Source organism: Carcharodon carcharias, chromosome 9 (genome assembly GCF_017639515.1).
Source record: "Carcharodon carcharias isolate sCarCar2 chromosome 9, sCarCar2.pri, whole genome shotgun sequence".
NCBI classification, from domain to species: domain Eukaryota; kingdom Metazoa; phylum Chordata; class Chondrichthyes; order Lamniformes; family Lamnidae; genus Carcharodon; species Carcharodon carcharias.
In genome coordinates this window covers 37360377-37379845 of record NC_054475.1, presented here as the reverse complement: position 1 = coordinate 37379845, position 19469 = coordinate 37360377, and the positions used below count along the sequence as shown (strand labels likewise).

At 38.4% G+C, this 19469-nt stretch overlaps 1 protein-coding gene across 3 annotated transcripts in view; it reads left to right on the top strand.

The window, feature by feature from the left end:
* Positions 1-19469, top strand: part of LOC121281961 (ADP-ribosylation factor-like protein 8A) — a 50357-nt gene that overhangs the window by 23803 nt on the left and 7085 nt on the right. For all 3 annotated transcript variants that reach the window (XM_041195244.1, XM_041195245.1, XM_041195246.1), the window contains exons 5-6: positions 11105-11172; positions 16325-16395. In XM_041195244.1, the coding sequence (XP_041051178.1) occupies positions 11105-11172; positions 16325-16395 (139 nt within the window). The remainder of the gene's footprint in view (positions 1-11104; positions 11173-16324; positions 16396-19469) is intronic.

Here is a 19469-nt window from a genome sequence, read left to right as displayed (position 1 = left end):
AGGGAGCTTTGCGTACGTGTCCTTACAGGTATGTGCAGAGCTGTGACCCCCGATGGTGATGTTTTAAAAAAAATTGATGCTAAGTTTGAGGAATTAATGTTTGCAGAGGCACTGGGGGAGCTCCTTGCTTCTCTTCAAAAAAAAAAGTCTCGCAGGATCTTCTACATCTATCTATACAGGAAGAGGATCACTGCCTAATGTCTTATAGAAAGATGGTACCTCCAACAGTGCAATACTCCCTCAATGTCAGTCTAAGTCATTGTTGTTCAATAGGATTTTGATGCCGTAAGTTTGGTGAGCAATCGGATCCACATATTCGCCATATGATACAGAATATATACAAGGGTGTGGCGAATCTTGTGACAATCTTCCAGAATTGAACTGGGATTGAGAGACAGGACTAAAGGTGAGCAATAGTGCATTGCACTATGACAGCAGCTCTGTTAGAGAATATTTTTAATGGCAGCAATTAATCACAACACAGCATTCAGCTGCAGTGTAATAACTAAAATATTTCAGCATGCTTTCTACCTTCAATTAGGACCTCTTTACCACATACCTAATGGAGCTAGGCTACAGTTATTAATGTTAAGGATCGGTTTACCTGCAGGATTTTCTACTTGCTTTTGATGTGACCATGGATTGTGTTGGAGTTCAGATCTGCCTCCTCAGCTGCAAGGCCCAAACCGGCATTTGATTAAAATCGTTCACCTGATGAAGAGCATCAATTGTCCACATGTGGCAAGTGTATTGGACAACACTGATTTGGATAATGTGCTTAGTTCTGGAGTGTAGAAAAGCTCTGAATCACAGCCTTTTGACTCAAAAGGATGAATGGTACCACAAGTTCAGGCTGACAACATTATTTACAATGACATTTGCATAACTGTACTTTCAAAAAAAAAATTCTGCTTGTTTGAATAGTAATTGCAGCCTTCTATCTGCATCTCTAGATTATGCTGATTTATTTGAGCACTGAAAATCAGTTAGTGGTTTCTAATATCACAGCAAGTAGAATTCAGTGAGAAACTGAACCATGCAGAGCTGGAAGATCTAAGGTTTATTCCCCAGATTGGGTTAGTGGCTCTCAGCTATATTTACTTGGTGTACCTTAGCAAGGTGAAAATCAATTAAGGTTTTCATTTCCGATCGTCACCAAGGGTGCCAGCTGTGTGTATGTAACACATAGTGAGCTTCTGATAGCTCTATTGCCCCATTGGCCATGTAATCGGGTAACAGTTGAAGCTTTCATATGAATAATGCCCACCGGAGCATGGTATGGTACTGCTTTCTGTGAAACTGTGTCCCAGTAAAGAATCACATCTTTGGGGTGAGGAGACTGTGAAAGAAAATTTGGTCATCAGTACTCTGGTTTTGCTTAAAAACTGGGATTGCAATTTTAACCCAAGAATGTCAGCAGCTCCAGGGAATAGTCTGTGCTCTTGCTTCATTTTGGCAATGAAAGAGTTCATTGCATGTAGTGTGATGCATAGAAGTTCTCTTAATGTAGTAAAAATTTTACTAATATATCAAGTAGTTTTTTATTGCAATAAAATATGCAGCTCAATCAAATTCTGGTTTAAGAATATTTCTACGCTGTTTCTAGTATTCTTGAAAGAAAAATATTTTATATTTAGAATACTGTGTTATAATGTTAACAGTTGGACTTTACATTTGATTTCTAAGTCTGCCATCTAATCACAGTGGAAAGTTATAGACAGAAAATGCTGGAAAAATTCAGCAGGCCTGGCAGCATCTGTGGAGAGCAAAATGGTTAACATTACGAGTCTGTATCACTCTTCAGAGCTAAAGGGAAGTGTTAAGTTTCATACTGTTTAAGAGGGGGTGCAGCAAAATAGAAGGCCAAGGACAGGTAGGAGCGCAGGAGAGATTGCCAAAGATGTCATGGACACAAGACAAAGGGAGTGTTAATGGTAATATTAAAGACTAAAGAAGGCGCTGACTAGTGGCATAAAGGTAAGATAGCAGAACAAGGGTCAGTGCTCTCAGACCTGGCAGTATCTGTGGAGAGAGAGAAACAGTTTTGGATCTGTTGACCTTTCACTAGCAGCTGATGAAAGGTCACAGAGCTGAAATGTTAACTCTGTTTCTCTCTCCAAAGATGTGACCAGACCTGTGTAGTTCCAGAATTCTGTTTTTAATTAACAATATTTGCACTAATACAGTTATTACCATTGAAAGATTAAGATGAATGTTGATTATTAACTTCAGTGAATTGAAGAAAATCTAATAGATTCATTGTATCACACTAGCTCAGTAGTAGTTGTATTTCACTTGTTGCTAAGATTATAGTATGGGTTTGGCAACATTACATAAGATATAAGTGGAAGTTGGAAGGTTTCCTGTGTTGAAATTGTCTCTTGACATAAGCATGAAATCATGTCTAGTTGGAGGTTGGGTGAAGCATAGCTCCATCTTTGTCTGGGGAGATCCACGTTGAGTTTGTTGTGCCGGGGCTCTCTTTGCTCATCGCTTTCTAGCTTTTGCTAATTTTGTATGCGTAGATTTTCTTGATTGTCCTGTCCTTTTCTCTACCTGGAACTTATTCTGCTAGATTAACTGTAGTATTATGCTTCTATTTTGATGTTAAACAACTTGTCCTTTCTTCATTCTCTCAATTTTACATTCAATTTTCATAATTTCCAAAGATAATCTTCTGAAACATTCTGAGGTGCTTAATGTATGGGCTTAAATACCTTGCATTGTCATAAGTGAATCTTGCTCAGTTGCATGACTAATCAATCATTCATTGGACACTGCAATTGACAGGTTTTATTTTGTTTTAAAAAAAGCACACTTCCAATTATTTCTATTCTCTGCTTTCTCCCCAGCATCTAAAACACTAGTAGCAAATAACACTTGGAACCAACAAGGGTCTCAAATTTCATTAAGGCTAATCAATCCAAGAACCATGATTCATCAGTTAACCGTATACCATCAGTACTGACAAGCTCGTGATACTATGGTACTGTACTAAATAATTGCATATGCCTATATCACCATTGTGTATGTCTTGCAAGGACTAACAATTTAACTTCAGCATTGCACCATCCATGCACAATGTGTCAAAGGCCTGTCAAACCACATCTCCCACCAGCAGAAATGTGAGAACACCTTGTTTGTAAATGGAGCGCAATAAAGAAATGTACTTGGAAGAAAACAAAGTAGTTTCATTTATATAGCATATTACCGTGCCCACATTTGTCCCAAGGCACGTCATGTAGAACATATTGCATTCATAGACGTGAACTTTTGTGCAGTTTGTTTGGGCCACCAGTGTTTTTAATAGTGTTATCTATGTGTAAGGTCCTGCTGAAGAAAGATTGCATTTTTAAGTGCTTGTGAAGAATTGAAAGAGTTGAATCAAATGTCAAAAACGTATTTTGTGTGTATTCAAGGAGCCACATGAGTATTCATGAGTTTCCTATCAGCAGCTATCTGAAATTAACTGACAAAGAAAATTCCAATGTGTGACAACTGCACATTCGTTATTTGACCAAATGAATACAAATTTACACAATTCTGCAAAAAAGCAATGTGATGTGGGAAGACTGGCATTGCTACCAAAAAAGCGAAATCATTTAAGTTCTGTATATGCCAACCAGCATTCTTACATGCTGTTAACGTTCCTTGATTTGCATTGTATGATGAGCAATTTATGTCACAATTAACGTGGGCACATTTTGCTTTGCTGCTCCCCTGAAATTGTCCCACAAAGCTGCAGGATTATCAGGACATGAGCAGAACGAGACACTGCATATGCGACTTGTGTACAGCACCCATTCAACTGATTTCTACATTGGCTTGTGATAAAATAGCACCAGGCAGTATCCATGTACTTCAGGTCATCAGGGGAGATGTAATTCAGAGATTGGCTGCATAAATTGTACTTGAAAGTCAATCTGACTCAGTGGGAAGTTTGCATCAAAGTTTGAAATAAAATAAGTGAATGAGGAAAATATTTTGGAGACATGCAAAATTAATAATTGGGAAATTGACATTTGACAACCATCAGTGGCTAACGAATATTCTATTTGAGGAAGGTGGGAATGGTATGATTTTTCGAGAACTGTTCCAGGAATCATTGAGTCAGTTTTGAGGTGCCTTTTCCTGAGGATTTTGTGTCCAATATGAATATCACTCATCTACTAGAGTGCAATTGTGATTTTTAGTCCAGTTAGCACAGGTTTTTAAGGTGACCTTGGTAGGATGTACATCAAATGCTACAGTGATTTGCAGAATAATCGGAAAGGCACAAACTGGATTTTGCTCTCATGTGAACATAATCAGGTTGTTGCTTTGAGTTGGTAAATTGTTGCAAGGCTAGAGAGAAATCCATTTACGTTTCTGTCATTGATTTTCATAATTCCTTCCTTTGAGGACCAAGTATAGCCTTTTGCTTAGAAGCTGCTGACTGTGTAAGACTAAGTGTTGGACTTCATCCAATATGTTTAATCCATTTCCAAAATCCAAAGGGATTGATCAGAAACTTGCTGAGTCTGCCTGTCTGTCTTGAAAATGTAAGGAAAAGATTGTCCATTATTTCCGTCCTAGCTATTATTTTTGTCATTTGCATTAGATGGTGGTGTAACAATGGCCTCCTGGTGACTGTTCTTAGAATCAAACATGCATCAACATTTATGGGGCATGCCCCAGATTACACTCAAATATATTTTGCACCCTCAAAGCTCACTTTGAACTCTGGGTATACCTGCAACCAAAATTCTGTGCTATTGCACATCTGAACAACTAATTTTTGTTTCAACGTGTCACAGGTGTGGATTTTCGATTTCAGTTTTCATAGAAAAGCAAACTGAATTGTAGAATGTAAACTCTAAAACATTGATAAAATCCAGAAATCTGTAGTAATGAAAAAAAAACAATTTTACTTAGTTATTTGAAAGCAGTGGCCTCCATTTTGGGTCCATGTTTAAAATTTCATTTGAGCTCTTGTTTGAGCTGCCAGTTTTTTTAAGTTGTTACTCACCTTTTGTGAGTTTACTAGATTGGCACATAAGTACTATAAGTCATAGTCACTGTTACGTAGGTGAATTTAGCAGCTATTTTTATTGTGCCACAAATTGTGGAGATGAATGACAAGTTAATTATCATTGCTCTCTACTGAAAACCAAAGCTTTAGTAGCAGTGAGTGCAAAACTGCCTCCATGAATTCTATAATTATAACTAATAAATCAGGGATGCATTTCAACATTAATTTAGTGTTTGGAAAACTGTATCTATACTTTAAGATCTTTGACTAGCTTTCAATATTTTGTGTTTTAACAGTCTCCAGGCTATTTGCTGTCCCATGTATTCACTGGTGTACTTTGGAACAGCATCCCACGATAGGATAGCATGTTTCTAGAAATTTTAAGAGAATTTTAAACTTCTTCCTTTTTCATCTTTTTTCTGGCTGGCACATACATGATGGGCTCCAAAACTTCTGCTCCATAACTTTTCTATGGCTTCTGTGACTATTCTCTCAAAGACTTGGCACGCAACAACTTGGCATGCTTTTGAAAATTGTTTGTTTTTAATTGCTGAAATGAACAGTCATGTTTTAATCCGCAAGAAAATCATTCCTCTGTCTTTTCTCCAAGTATAATGAAGTACACCATCACATCTATTGTGCCATGTGACTGTGAAAGCAAGTTTAACTCTTAAGTAATCAGCCTAGCTCAGCGGTAGCATTCTTGTCTCAATCAGAGGTTGTAGTTTCAAGTTCCACCTCAAAGATTTTAGCACAAACTTTAGGCTGACTATGCAGTACTGAGGGTATGCTGCTCTGTCAGGGGTGGTATCTTTAGAATGAAACAACGCCTCCTGTAGATGTATAAGGTCCCATGACACTATTAGAAGAGCAGGGGTGTTCTCCTGGTGCCATGATAAACATGCACCTTTAAACTAACATCACAAATAGGTTATCTTTTCATTTACCAGTTTGATGTTTGTGAGACCTTGCTACGTGCATATTGGCTGCTGTGTTTCCAGTATTACAACAGTGACAACTTCAAAATTAGATCACTGGCTAAGAAACATTTTTAGAATGTCTGGAGTTAGTGAAAATCACTGGTCGTCCCCCTTGCACCACTGCATCTGGCGACCCTGAAGGATCTATCCTTGGCCCCTGCCTCTTTATTTACAAGCTGCACCTTAAGTTCATAACTCAAAGATGTTGCATCACAGTGTACAACCTCTATTTACCCATTCCAGGCTTCTATATTCTCCTGGCTGGCCTTTCCTTGCCCATGCTCTGTAAGCCTCAGCTCTAAACCTCTGCTGCTCAACTCTTATCCTGCACTAAGTCAGATCGTGCACCGCTCCTGTCCGCGAGATCCACATTGGTTGTTACAATGCCTCTAACCATTGCCAGTGGTACCTTCAGCCATCTAGGCTCTATGCTCTGCAGTTTGCTTCCAAAATCTTACCACCTCCTCTAGAGAGACTCCTTAAAACCCACGTGTTTGACCAAGCTTTTAGGGATACCTCGACTCCATTTTTTTTTGCGATTATCAGGTGCCTTGAAATATTTTTGCTACATTAAAAGTGCACTATGAATATTAATTTTGTTGCAAAAGGAATGCTCATCCATATTCATTGACATCAGAGGGAAAGAAAGTAATTTTGAAATATATTGGGAAGATTCTTAAATTATATATGGAATTAAATATTTATACAGAATGCATGCATACTGCTCCCTTAAACTTGTGAAGCTGCAATATTTTGATCTGTAAAATATTGTTTTTTCAGTGATTAAATTTGTAGTTAACTGAGAAGGCATACACAATTCATTTCTCTTGCATACATATGAGTTGACCTGAGCCTTGGGCTGTTTCTTATCTTGCTCCCTGGTGGTTTTAGTGCTGGAACTGGTTCAACCTGGAATTGCTTACGATGCTTCTTCACAGTAATACCACCCCTTCACTTCAGTGCTGTTGTCATCAAGAGGCTGAAAGAGCCTAAGAGGGAGACAACTGGTTAGAGGCTAAAAGAGCGCTAGAGGGAGGTAGAGACCTGGCAAGAGATTAAAGGAGCATGAGAGAGGGAGTGAGAGAGAGAGACCCAGCCAGAGGCTAAAAAGCGTTAGAGCGAGTAAGAGAGAGAGAGAGACCCGGTGAGAGACTAAAAGAGCATGGGACGGAGGTAGAGATCCGACAAGAGGCTAAAAGAGTTGGTCTGTAGACAGATTGCGTTTGGAGAAAATTAAAATGAGTGGCGTCACAGGGAAGCCAATAGATTGGCTGGTGAGTGCTTTGCTCACTTATCTTTTAAAACTTGAATAATTTATTAGTAATTGCAAGTTTTATTGGTATTTATTAACTTTAGGGATAATAAAGCTAATTGAGAACAGTATGGCTTATTAATTATAAATTAAGAAAAATTAATTAACATAAAGGCAGCAGGGCAGTTGATGTGTTGCGACTGCAGAATGTGCAAGCTCCTGGACATCACTGTGATCCAGAGCAAACATAAGACAGAAAGAAGTAAGGGCAAGAGTAGTCCACGTAGCCCATCAAGACTGCTTGGCTATTCGATGCAATCGTGGCTGATCTTGGGCTTCAACTCCATTTTCCAAACTGCTCCCCATATCCCTTTAATTCCTTGAGAGACCAAAGCCTGTCTATCCCAACCTTAAATGAATTCAACAATGGAGCATCCACAACACTCTAGGGAAGAGAATTCCAAAGATTCACAGCCCTTTGAGTGAATAAATTTCTCCTTATCTCGTGAATCCTTGGAACACTCTTCCTTAGAGAGTGTTGGAGGCAGTGTCATTGAATATTTTAAGGCAGAGTTAGATAGATTTTTGACTAACAAGGGAGTCAGAGTTTATCGTGGGTAGGTGGGAATGTGGAGTTGAGACCACAATTGGATCAGCTATGACCTTATTGAATGGCGGAACAGGCTTGAGGGGCTGAATGGTCTATTCCTGTTCCTAATTCATATGTTCGTATGTAAAAGGGTTAGAAAAAAATTATCTAATAAAAGCATAACATTGATGATAAACCAAAAGATAGTTAGTCTAAACCAATGCCTTAAAGAAGGATAATTGCCAATAATTGATAAACAATTTCATGTTTGTCAAACAAAGTGAAGCACATTGTATTGCTAACCTGCCATCCATGATTTGTGATGGATGTTATTGTGATAAAAATTACGAGACTTTTCTGGGTGTTCTTCAAGATAACCAAGACAATGCTTCCTTAACTTCCTACACAATTCTGCCTTCCAATGTAACATTCTAATCTTAAATACTAGAGATATCAATCTTGTGCTGATTTTTCCTAATATGGATTGGAAAAAGGAATGACGTTTTTGCTAGAGGTAGAAAGCAAGTATATTTTTGCCTTTTTCTCTTGTGTGAACAATTGTAGTAATAGACTTAAATTTAGACCTGTCTGCAACTTGTCAATGTTCCTTTGTGCACAGAAGGGCAGAAATAAACATACAGTACAAAATTGTGACACAGCTATTGTAGCTGGGATTAACATGAGATCCATAACTCTGCTCAAAATCAGAGTTCTTGTGTGGCAAGCAGTCTGGTTCAACCTGCGACAATGACTAGACAGGGTTTAGAATCGACAAGGGATGCAGAGTTGGGGGCGGGGAGGTACAAGGATGCTGACTTTGCAGCATATAGGTGAGGAAGAGTAGGAAGCAAAACATAGATCCAAGGGGGACGTGGTAAGAAATTGGAGCTAAGACCACGGTGCAGGAGACTGATCTTGTGGATTTGTGTGGAAATGGGTGTGAAACAAGAGAGAGACTGAACACCTGTGACAAAACCACCACCACCTCCTTCAGGTACTGTGCTCTAAGAAAGCTTTGGTGATGATGGGCTTCCATTGAATTGGTCCATGATTATGCTTGGTAAAGTACTGCAGTGGTTTGCTGTTGCCTTCTGCAGTATGGCTGACCAGGAAACTCTCCATCTCTTACTGCCTGCCATCAGGCATATTGGAAGGATTTACAAGCTGATGATAACCTGTTTGGCCATATTATGATGCACCTTCCATGGCCATCAAGTCCTGAAGTGGGACTTGAACCTGCAGCTTCTGGCCAGAAGTAGTGATGTCACCACTGTGCCACAAGACCTCCTGCTGACAAGCCTAAGAATTTAAATCTGTAATTAAAAACTGACTTTAATGAATGCTTGTGAAGTAGTAGTGATTTTCTTTTATAAGACTGTGTGCTTATTTTTTTTACTGCTTCATTGTAAAAAAAAACATAGGTGATTGTTCAATTCTTTACTGTTGCACTAATTAATAAAAGATACAAACTTCTGTTACTGTCTGATATACGCTTTTTGAGTCCATGAATCTAACATTTAGACCAATGTTTTAAGCCTATAGACAGATGGGAGTCTAGTAAATTTAGATTCCATTGAATATGTAAATCTTACATACATCATACTAGTAAGTACCATGGACGTGCTATGTACTTAACACCAGATTAGAATAAGTAATCTTGGTGATCCAGTGGATATGATGATTTGTCCTATGCCCAACTCAGTGTACCTTGAGATGCATAAATCAACTTGAATTACCTGTTTTTGCAAACTCAATTTTAATGTTGGTTAAGTACAGTTTGAAAGTACATGAGCAGATAAATTTTGACATTTGATTATAAATGGAATATGGCTTAATTCTAATTGGAAGTTAAATCAATTTGATCTGTTGATTCCAATTCCTGAAATATGCAATTGCTCTGATACAATTTTTAATAAAAGTTGAAGAATTAGCACCCTGATCTCCGTTAAAGACAACACAATTAAAAGTAACTTTGAAGAAGGTTCATACAGACTCAATGTTAACTGTTTTCCCTCCACAGATGCTGTCAGACCTGCTGAGTTTCTCCAGCATTTTCTATTTTTCTTACAAGTAAAAACAACCTTTTGAAGTTAACACGAAAACAGGCTGTTTACCTTCAAATCATTACATTCAATGACTGACACAAAACATTTTTCTTTTTTTTTTTGCTGAAGAAAAATCTCTAGTATTAGATGATTTTTACAGGCAATTTAGCTCCGTTTTAAGTAGTTGAGTTTATCGACACTAATATACCTTGAGCACTTAAGACCAGATATTGTAGAAAGACTATGGTGAAGATAGTGTCCTAGACCACAAAGGTCACTGGATTACATGATGCTGGTATTAACAACTAGCTTCTGAATTCTGACTTGCAAAAGATGGGTAGAATGGGTTGAAAATAAGAAATGTCGTTTGTGAGATGTCGTAGGTTGGGACATTGTCCTTCCATTCTTTAGATCACAGACGGGGATCACAGTTAATGTCTGCAGAGATTCCATTAATTGCTGTCTCACACAATTTGATTCTGACAGTCTCCTCACATCACTTAGCCTTGATTATTAAATGCAAATTTTGCACTAAGATCCTCTAAGTAGTTTGGTTGTATTCTTGAAAGTTGCATCAAATAACTAGCTTCCTGTGGAGGCACCTTAGTTATGGTCACCAGAATCGCCAAGAAACTGCTTTGCTGATGTCAGTTGGCTGCCCAGGGAGGAGTAATACATCTTGACATGTTTTATAATTGACACCAAATTGAAAGACTTGCAAGGCTGAAAATGTTATTGAAGTTTGTAAGAGCCGTATGCCTCTTAATTAGCATTTAGAATGAAAGCAGAAGGCAATTGATGTTTTCTGTGTTGCCATAGACTTTAGCTGAGCATTTCCTTTCTGAATTCGAAGAAGGACTGGATGACTGGAGAAACGGGCTAAATTTCAAATTGTGAATATACATTTTTCTATTGTATTTGTCTATAGGTAGTTGGAATAGGTGAGAATCTTCATTTACAATTTTAAAAAAAAACCTCCACTCTCTCAACGCACTTTCTTAAATGACCCATCATAGTAATGCTGAGGATCATTTAATTGGTGGGGTGTTTATTTGGAGACATGTTTTATTGCTGCCAGTATTTTAAATGTATCTTTCCTTGCATTGATGGGCTGTTGGTGGAGTCACAGCACTTGTATAAACTCTGCTATTATACAATTTATGTTATTAAATATTGTAGAGTGTACTACATTTTGAATAATCTGATGAGTCTCTTATTTTCTGTTAGGTGCTAGTTCTCGGGAACAAGCGAGACCTACCTGATGCATTGGATGAAAAAGAACTTATTGAAAAAATGTGAGTAGCTTTTGCGCTTTGTCACATTTTCTGTTTAACCTTCAAGTACAACAGCAATTACTTGTACTCATATTGTGTCTTTAACATAGAAAACACCCCACCAAAATACTGAACACAGCTAAAATGGATGTCAGACTATCGCAACTATGTTGTGAGATAGCAGCATGGTCGACACAGGTCTTAGGAAAGCTTTTAAAGTCAGAGAAGTTTAGGAGAGCACTCTAGATAAACGAGCCTATTATGCCTGAAAACCATCAGCTGGTGATGGGGCAGGGTGGGATGCATTGGAAGTAATAAAAGACTGATGGGTACGGGCTAGGATGTAGGAAGAGCTGCACATCTAGACTGAAATGGGGCCGTGAAGAGATTGTAGATAAGGATTTTTAATTGTGCATTAGTTAGCAGTGAGCCAACGAAATAATGCTTGACCAGCATTTTGTGAAGTGTAGCATAAATTGCAGTGTTGTACAATGAAGGTGAGCGGCCACTGAAGCAGGTGTGGTAACTCAAGTCTGAAGTTAATGAAAGTGTGGATACTGATTTCAGTGGCATTAGATAAAAGCAAAGGCACGTGATGTAGAGGTGGAAGTAAATGGCCTTGCAGGCCATTGAACCTGTACACTAAATGTTTCAATTTGAGTGAGTAATAGTGAGGGGAGAGAATAGAATCATAATGGTCCAGTTGAAAGGAGTAAAGTAGGAGCTCTGACTCCTGTACGTTTGTTATTGATCAAATAACTTGATAACTGAAGTTGTACAGTCAAGTTTGGTGGAGAGGTACATCTATTAAATTGATAGAACTAAGGACTCTGTCAGGTGTGTAAATCAGGAGAAGGAGGTGGTGATCATGTTGAATGTCCGATGCTGAAGATCTGATTATGTTGGAACCATGAAAGTGTATGTTGGAGGAGAACAGAGTGCTCTTTGATTTGAATGCCATAGAAAGATTAAAGTGGGTCAATGTACTACAATCTGAATCACAGAAGTTGATGACTTTGATCAGGATGGTGTCAGTGGAAATTAGTTTTAAAGGTTTTCTACAGAAAATTGTCTTTGAAATGAGTATGAAGCTAGATAATCCTATGCATTTATGGATCTTAGATAATATGGTTAGCGATGGGGCAGTAGTTAAGGGGCTAATGCTTGATAGGTTCAAAGGTGGATGATTTGGGGAGGGTTGATGGTAGCTTTGATTGGGAGTGGGAAGTATGTGATTAACTGCTTCAAACTAGGTGAAGGCAAGGGAGTCAAGTGCTGAGAATTTGGATGGGGATGATTTGAGTTTGCAGTGTAGGTATCAAGAGGGCTGTTGAGGGCGGAAACTGCAAAATGAGTTGTGGCTAGGTTAGAGGCTAATGGGGAAAATTGCAAATGAAGAGATATTGGCTGAGGCAGTTGGGGGGGTGGGGGGGGGGGGCGTGTGGTTTGAGTCTTTGAGAAGACTTTTTTTGTACATTGATGAACAGCAATAGCGGAGTTTTTGTTAGCCAAGGAGGTAATGAAGTAATCCAAGGTGGTCTTGTCAATGTTTGTATTAGAGGTGCTGAGGTCTTGTGATGTTACAGGCAAAGAAATGGAAATAGGTCAAGGGGTTGGTTGCGTAAGATTGCAAAGGTGGTTGCAAAAAGAAAGGAAGGAGACTTCGGGTAAGTATTGAGGTATCAAAGTGAACAGATCTAGGGGAAGGATTACTGTGGGCTTGGGAGTCTCTTGGGATTGAAGGGGCAATGAATGCAAAATTGTCCAAGTGACTGAGAGCAGTGATACATGGTGAAGTTGTATTTCAGATTGATGGAAGTATACATTGGTGTCCCCCAGGCCTCTCTTTTTTTGATGTTTATTAATGACCTATATTTGCATATACATGGAACATGCAAAAGTAATAAATACTGGTTCGACACAACTGGGGTATTTTGGCCAATTCTGGGCACCAACTCAAGGCCTTGTTGAGGGAGTAAAAGAAATTTATTAGAATGATTTGGGGAGAGACTAGAGAAGCTTAGATTGTTCTCTTAGAGGTAGTTAAGAAGATTAAGGAGAGATTTAATAGACGTGTTCAAAAGTGTTTTGATAGAGAAAATAAGGATATACTAGCAGAAGGGTTGGTAACCAGAGGACACAGATTTAAGATAATGGGCATAAAAACTTTTTAAAGTTATAAATGAAAGCACAGTTAAAATATTTTAATGAATCTTGTCCGATGTCCATTTTAATAAGCATTTTGAAATTGCAACAGGCATTTGGAAGACTAAACACAATGGACTTTTTTTAAGGAAATATGGTCATATAAGCCATTTTGACCAAACCTGTAATTTGTATTATCACTGATAGTGACCATATAAACATTTTTATCCTATTCCTTGTGCAAGGATTATTCTGATCAGTTAACTGCCTCAATCTTGGTAATGAATTTTCTTATTGAAGCCATTTCGTTCTTTGTTAATTATAAACTGTTTAATTTCTTGGTATTTTTGTAAATAAAAAAACATTTAACAATTTGCTTTTTGGCAGTTTTCTGTAGTTCTGTGGGAATATTATGAAATGCACAACTCCAGAATGCTGTTTTTTTTCAAATTTTTGTTTTCTAGGACAGCAAGCTGTTCAAGTAGTTCTGGCATCAGAGATGTATTGTAGTGGAGGCAGCCCATTATGGGGTTAGGCGCCTCCTGGTGGTATCTCAAACTTAACACTCAGTCCAGAATTTAGTGAACTGACTTGTTTTGATTTAAGAGCATATGGCTCAAACAGTTTGAGAGTGTGTTCTGATATTTGGGTTTGATATATTTTGCAAAGCTGTGCATTGAATTTTAAGTCAAGTTTTAACGGTTTAAAAAAAGTGTGTAAAATTAGCAATGAAAGTATTTACACAAAAACTTTCCATTTTGCTAGGTGTCACTTGTTGCAAATAAGCATTACCCCTCAATTTAAGAAAGATGTCAACAGTCATGAAAACAACGAGCTGTTCATAGACTTAGGGCACTTGTGTAGTGAACAATTCCAGATTTCTAAGTGTGTAATATTGTCTTTTTTCTCTGGTATCTGCAATTATTTGAATAGTATTTCTTTAAAGTGATCATTTGTAAAAGTGTAATTCTTTATACCTTGCAGTGGTTGACAAGTGCTTAAATTTTGGTTATCAGAAGAAAATCAAACATCTTTACTGGAAAGCCATACCATTCCTGGTTTCTCCTTTGGCTTAGTCTCTGTTTTTCTCAGACTTTGAGACATTTTCCTATGTTAAAGTTGCTAATAAAAAGTGTTGCGCTGATCAACAGTCAGGTAGATATTCCTAATTTAGTATCATAATTGCTCACCCTTCAGTGGTTTGCACTCCTAACATTGCCTGACTTTGCCATGCCTCAGCTCACCTGCTGAAACACTCATCCATGCCTCTGTTACCTTTATAGCTGACTATGCCAACCCGCTCCTGGCTAGCCTCCCCCTTCCACCATCTATTAACTTGAGCTCAACCAAAATTCTGCTGTCTCTGTGCTGGCTTGCTGTGTGCTTCTTGTGCGTATAACACCCACCCCTGTGCTAGGTGACCAAATATTGGCTTCCAGTTGAGTAAAGCCTTGATTTTAAAATTCTCATTCATGTTTTCAAATCTCCGCATGCCCCCCCCCAACCCCAACCATGGCCCCAGCCCTACAGCCCTCAAATATCTGCGCACCTCCAATTCTGGAGTCTCACGCATCCCTACTTTTAATCCCTGCAATATGGATGGCTGTGCTTTCAATTGTCAAAGTTGTAAGCTTTGGAATCCCTGTCCTAAATCACTATGCATCTCTGCCTCTCTTTCTTCAAGACATGCCCTAAAACCTGCCTTTTGGATCAAGGTTTTGGCCATCTGCCCTAATATCTCCTTGTATGGTTCGGTGTCAAATGTTGTTTGATAACGCTCCTGTGAAGCACTTGGAACATTTCACTCTGTTAAAGGGGCTTATGTAGATGCTAATTATTGTTGCAATGCATGTCTGAAACTTGTCGTCATTTTTATTTTCTGTGATAGCTAATTTGTGACGTTATTTTAAATTTATCTATTCACCTTGCTACAACTCAACTAATGTGCATTAATTAATGCTGCTGGGCTGAGGTTTTCTCTTCATCCTGAAGTGACTCACAACCAAAACGAATTCCTATCCATCCCCCTTCTAAAAACTGATTACTTTAATGAGAATTCTTAAAATGCATTTTGTGGAGTCATGCATATATAATGAGCTTTGGAATTGAAAACATTTACAAATACGAAACAGAATATAGGTGGATAGAGCAAAAATAATTGTACTGCTGTTTTGAACTTCTGGCTTCGTTAATTATTTAATTTCATAACGCAGTAAAGAAAACCAAGATCAGATCTTTTTACACAAAATAAAAATGTTAACTTTTGCATATCTAGCTATATAGGAACCTTTTAAAGAAACCTTGTTTTCATCCACATTTTTACGAAAGGATTGTTTAACTATTATAAAAGTAAAGTTATTTACCTATTAAAATGCAGTAAGATTTGAAATTTTCTGAAGTTATCATGCATTTCACCTGTGTGCCATTAGTATATAGCCATTCATGTTGAATTTTTCATGTGCATATTTTTTTCCTTTATTCATTCACGGGATGTGGGCGTTGCTGGCTAGGCCAGAATATATTTCCCATCCCTAATTGTCCTCGAGAAGGTTTTGACCCAGTGACAGTGAAGGATCAGCAGTATATTTCCAAGTCAGAATGGCGAGTGGCTTGGAGGGGAACTTCCAGGTGTTCCCATGTGTTGACTGCCATTGTCCTTCTAGATGATAGTGGTCGTGGGTTTGGAAGGTGCTGCTTAAGGAGCCTTTTAGAGCTGCTACAGTACATCTTGTAGATGGTACACACTGCTGCCACTGTGTGTCGGTGCTGGAGTGAATGAATGTTTGTGGATGGGTTGCCAATCAAGTGGGCTGCCTTGTCCTGGATGATGTCAAGCTTCTTGAGTATTGTTGGAGCTGCACTTGCCCAGGCAAGTGGAGACTATTCCATCACACTCCTGACTTGTGCATTATAGATGGTGGAAACGCTTTGGGGAGTCAGGAGGTGAGTTACTGATTATTGATAGTTGCATTATTAGTACACAGATTTTTAAAAAATATTAAATTTACTCTTTATTTCATTGTACTAGGAACCTGTCTGCTATCCAAGACCGAGAAATCTGTTGCTACTCCATCTCCTGTAAGGAAAAGGATAACATAGGTAAGGGCTTGTGGGCAAACTAAAGAAAATAGTCAGCTGGAGTTCAGTTTTGCTCTTCGGTCAGGCCATGATTGCATTTTGTTGAAGGATTTTTTTCCCCTCTGCTTTCATATACCAACAGTTTTGGGCATATACACTCGGCACAAATTTGGAAAAGAGAGAGGGCCTGGTAAAATGGAATGAAAGATGAGATAGACAATACAAAAGGGACAGTTATTTTGTTGCACACTATAAAAACCCACAAAAGCTAATCGTAAGGTGTATAAAAAGCAAATTGGTTCTCGGAAGCCATTTGATTGGGTCAGGATCCTGTTCTGTCAAATCATCCAACAGTTTTGTTACACTTCCTGTAAGTAAATGGATCTGAAGTTGTGCCCTTTTAAATAATCTGCCATAGTTGCATGACCCTCAGAGGTAACAATTATCCTATTTGCAGTATTAAATTAAATGTACTTTTGTGCTATCCTGTGCGCACACTTCAGTTATTTCATTTAAAGTGGAAGGTTGAAGCGTAAAGTAACTCAAAATATTATCAATACAATGCTCAGAAGTACAATAAGCAGCTTGTAACGCATTGCAACATAGGAGCAGGAGTAGGCCATTCAGCCCATCGAGTCTGCTTTACCATTCAATATGACCATGCCTTTTCCTACACTATCCCCATATCCCTTTGTCATTGGTATTTAGAAATTTGCCAATCTTTGCTTTAAACATGCTCAGTAACTGAGCCCCACATCCCTTTGGGGTAAAAAGTTTTAAAGACCCACAACCCTCTGAATAAAAGAAATTTCTTTGTCTTGGTCCTAAGTGGCTTCCCCCTTATTTTGAAATTGTGCCCCCTGGTTCTAGACTCTTCACCCATGGGAAACACCAGCACCTTCCCTACCTATTCCTTTAACTATTTTGTAGGTTTCAATGAGACCACCTCCCATTCTTCGAAATTCTAGAGAATACAGGCCCAGTTTCCCCAATCTCTCTTCATAGAACATACCTGCAATCCCAGGAACAAGTCTAGTGAATTTTTGTTGCACTCCCTCTAAGGCAGTAATATCCTTGCTATAGTAAGGGGACCAAAACTACGCACAGTACACCAGGTGTGCCCTAACTAAGCTTCTGTATAATTGAAGCATGACTTCACTAATCTTGTACTCAAATCCTCTTGTGATAAAGGCTAACATACCATTAGCCTCCCTGATTGCTTGATGCACCTGCATGTTAGCTTTCAGTGATTTATTGACGAGTTCACCAGGTCCCTTTGTACACCTATACTTTCTAATCTGTACCATTTAAGGAACACTCTGCATATCTGTTCCTCCTGCCAAAGTGGATAACCTCACATTTTTCCACATTATATTCCATCTGCCATGTTCTTGCCCACTCACCAAATCTGTCCAAATTCCCTTGAAGCTTCTTTGCATCTTCCTCACAACACACATTCCCATTTAGCTTTGTCATCCATGAACTCGGAAATGTTACATTTGCTCCCCACATCCAAATCATTGATATATATATTGTGAACGCACTTAGTCACAGCCTGCCAACACGAGAGTGACCCATTTATTCCTACTGTTTTCTGCCTGTTAACCAATCCTTAATCCATGCCAGTATATTACCTTCTGTCCCATGTTCTTTAATTTTGCTGACCGACCTCCTGTGGGGCATTTTATCAAAAGCCTTCTGAAAATCCAAGCATACTATGTCCACTGACTTTTTTTCAATTCTGTTAGTAACATCCTCAAAAAAACTCCAAAAGGTTCGTCAAACATGATTTCCCATTCATAAATCCATGTTGGCTATGCCCAATCAGATCATTACTATCCAAGTATCCATTTATCGCAGCCTTTAGAATAGTTTCTAGCATTTTCCTACTACTGATGTAAGGCTAACAGGTTTATAGTTTCCTGCTTTTTCTCTCTCTTTTCCCCCCTCCCCTTTAAAGAAAAAGTGGGGTGACATTTGTTACCTTCCAATCTGCAGGAACCATTCCAGGATCTATAGAATTTTGGAAGATGATCACTAATGCATCCACTATCTCCATAGCTACCTCTTTCAACACTCTGGGATGTAGAATATAAGGTCCTGGGGCCTTATCACTCTTCAGTCCCATTAATTTCTCCAAAACATCCTTCATACTAATACTAATTTCATTCAATTCCTCCCTAGTTCCTTGGACCTCCAGTTCTGGGAGATTTCTTGTATCTTTCTCAGTGACGACAGACACAAAGTAATCATTTAGCTTCTCTGCCATTTCTCTATTCCCCATTATAAATTCTCCTGAGTCTGCTGTAATGAACCCACATTTGTCTTAGCCAGACGCCTCCTTTTAACATACCTATAGAAGCTTTTACAGCCTATTTGTTTTTTGCTAGTTTTCGTTCATATCCTATTCTCCCTTTCTCCATCAATTTCTTGGTCCTCCTTTGCTACATTCTAAAATGCTCCTAATCCTCAGGTTATTTCTGGCAACTTTATAGGCCTTTTCTTTTAATCTTATGCAATCCTTAACTTTATTAGCTAAGGTTGACTGACTATTTTCTTTTTGGTTTGATGGAATGTATAATTACTGCACACTATGTAATTCTTTAAAGACTGTCCATTGTTGTCATACTGTCATACCTTTTAATGTATTTCCCCAATCCACCTCTGCCAATTTGCCCCTCATATCTGTGTAATTTCCTTTGTTCAAATTTAACACCTGGCTTCAAATTGAACTACCTCACTTTCAAACATAATGTAAAATTCTATCATACTATGGTCACTCATCCCTGAGTTTCTTTTACAACTAGATTATTTATTAGCCCTTTCTTGTTACATAATACTAGATCTAAAATAGACTCTTCTCTAGTCAACATACTGCTTCCTCAACATACTGCTCTAGAAAACCATCCCTAACACACTTCAGAAACTTGTCCTCCACAGTATTAGTGTTCATTAGATTTACCCAGTCTACATGCAGAATCAAGCCACCCATGATTACTGTATTGCCCATGCTACATGCTTCTCTAATCTCCCGATTAATAGCATGCCCCACACTAACATAACTGTTTGGTGGCATATAAACAACTCCTACCAAT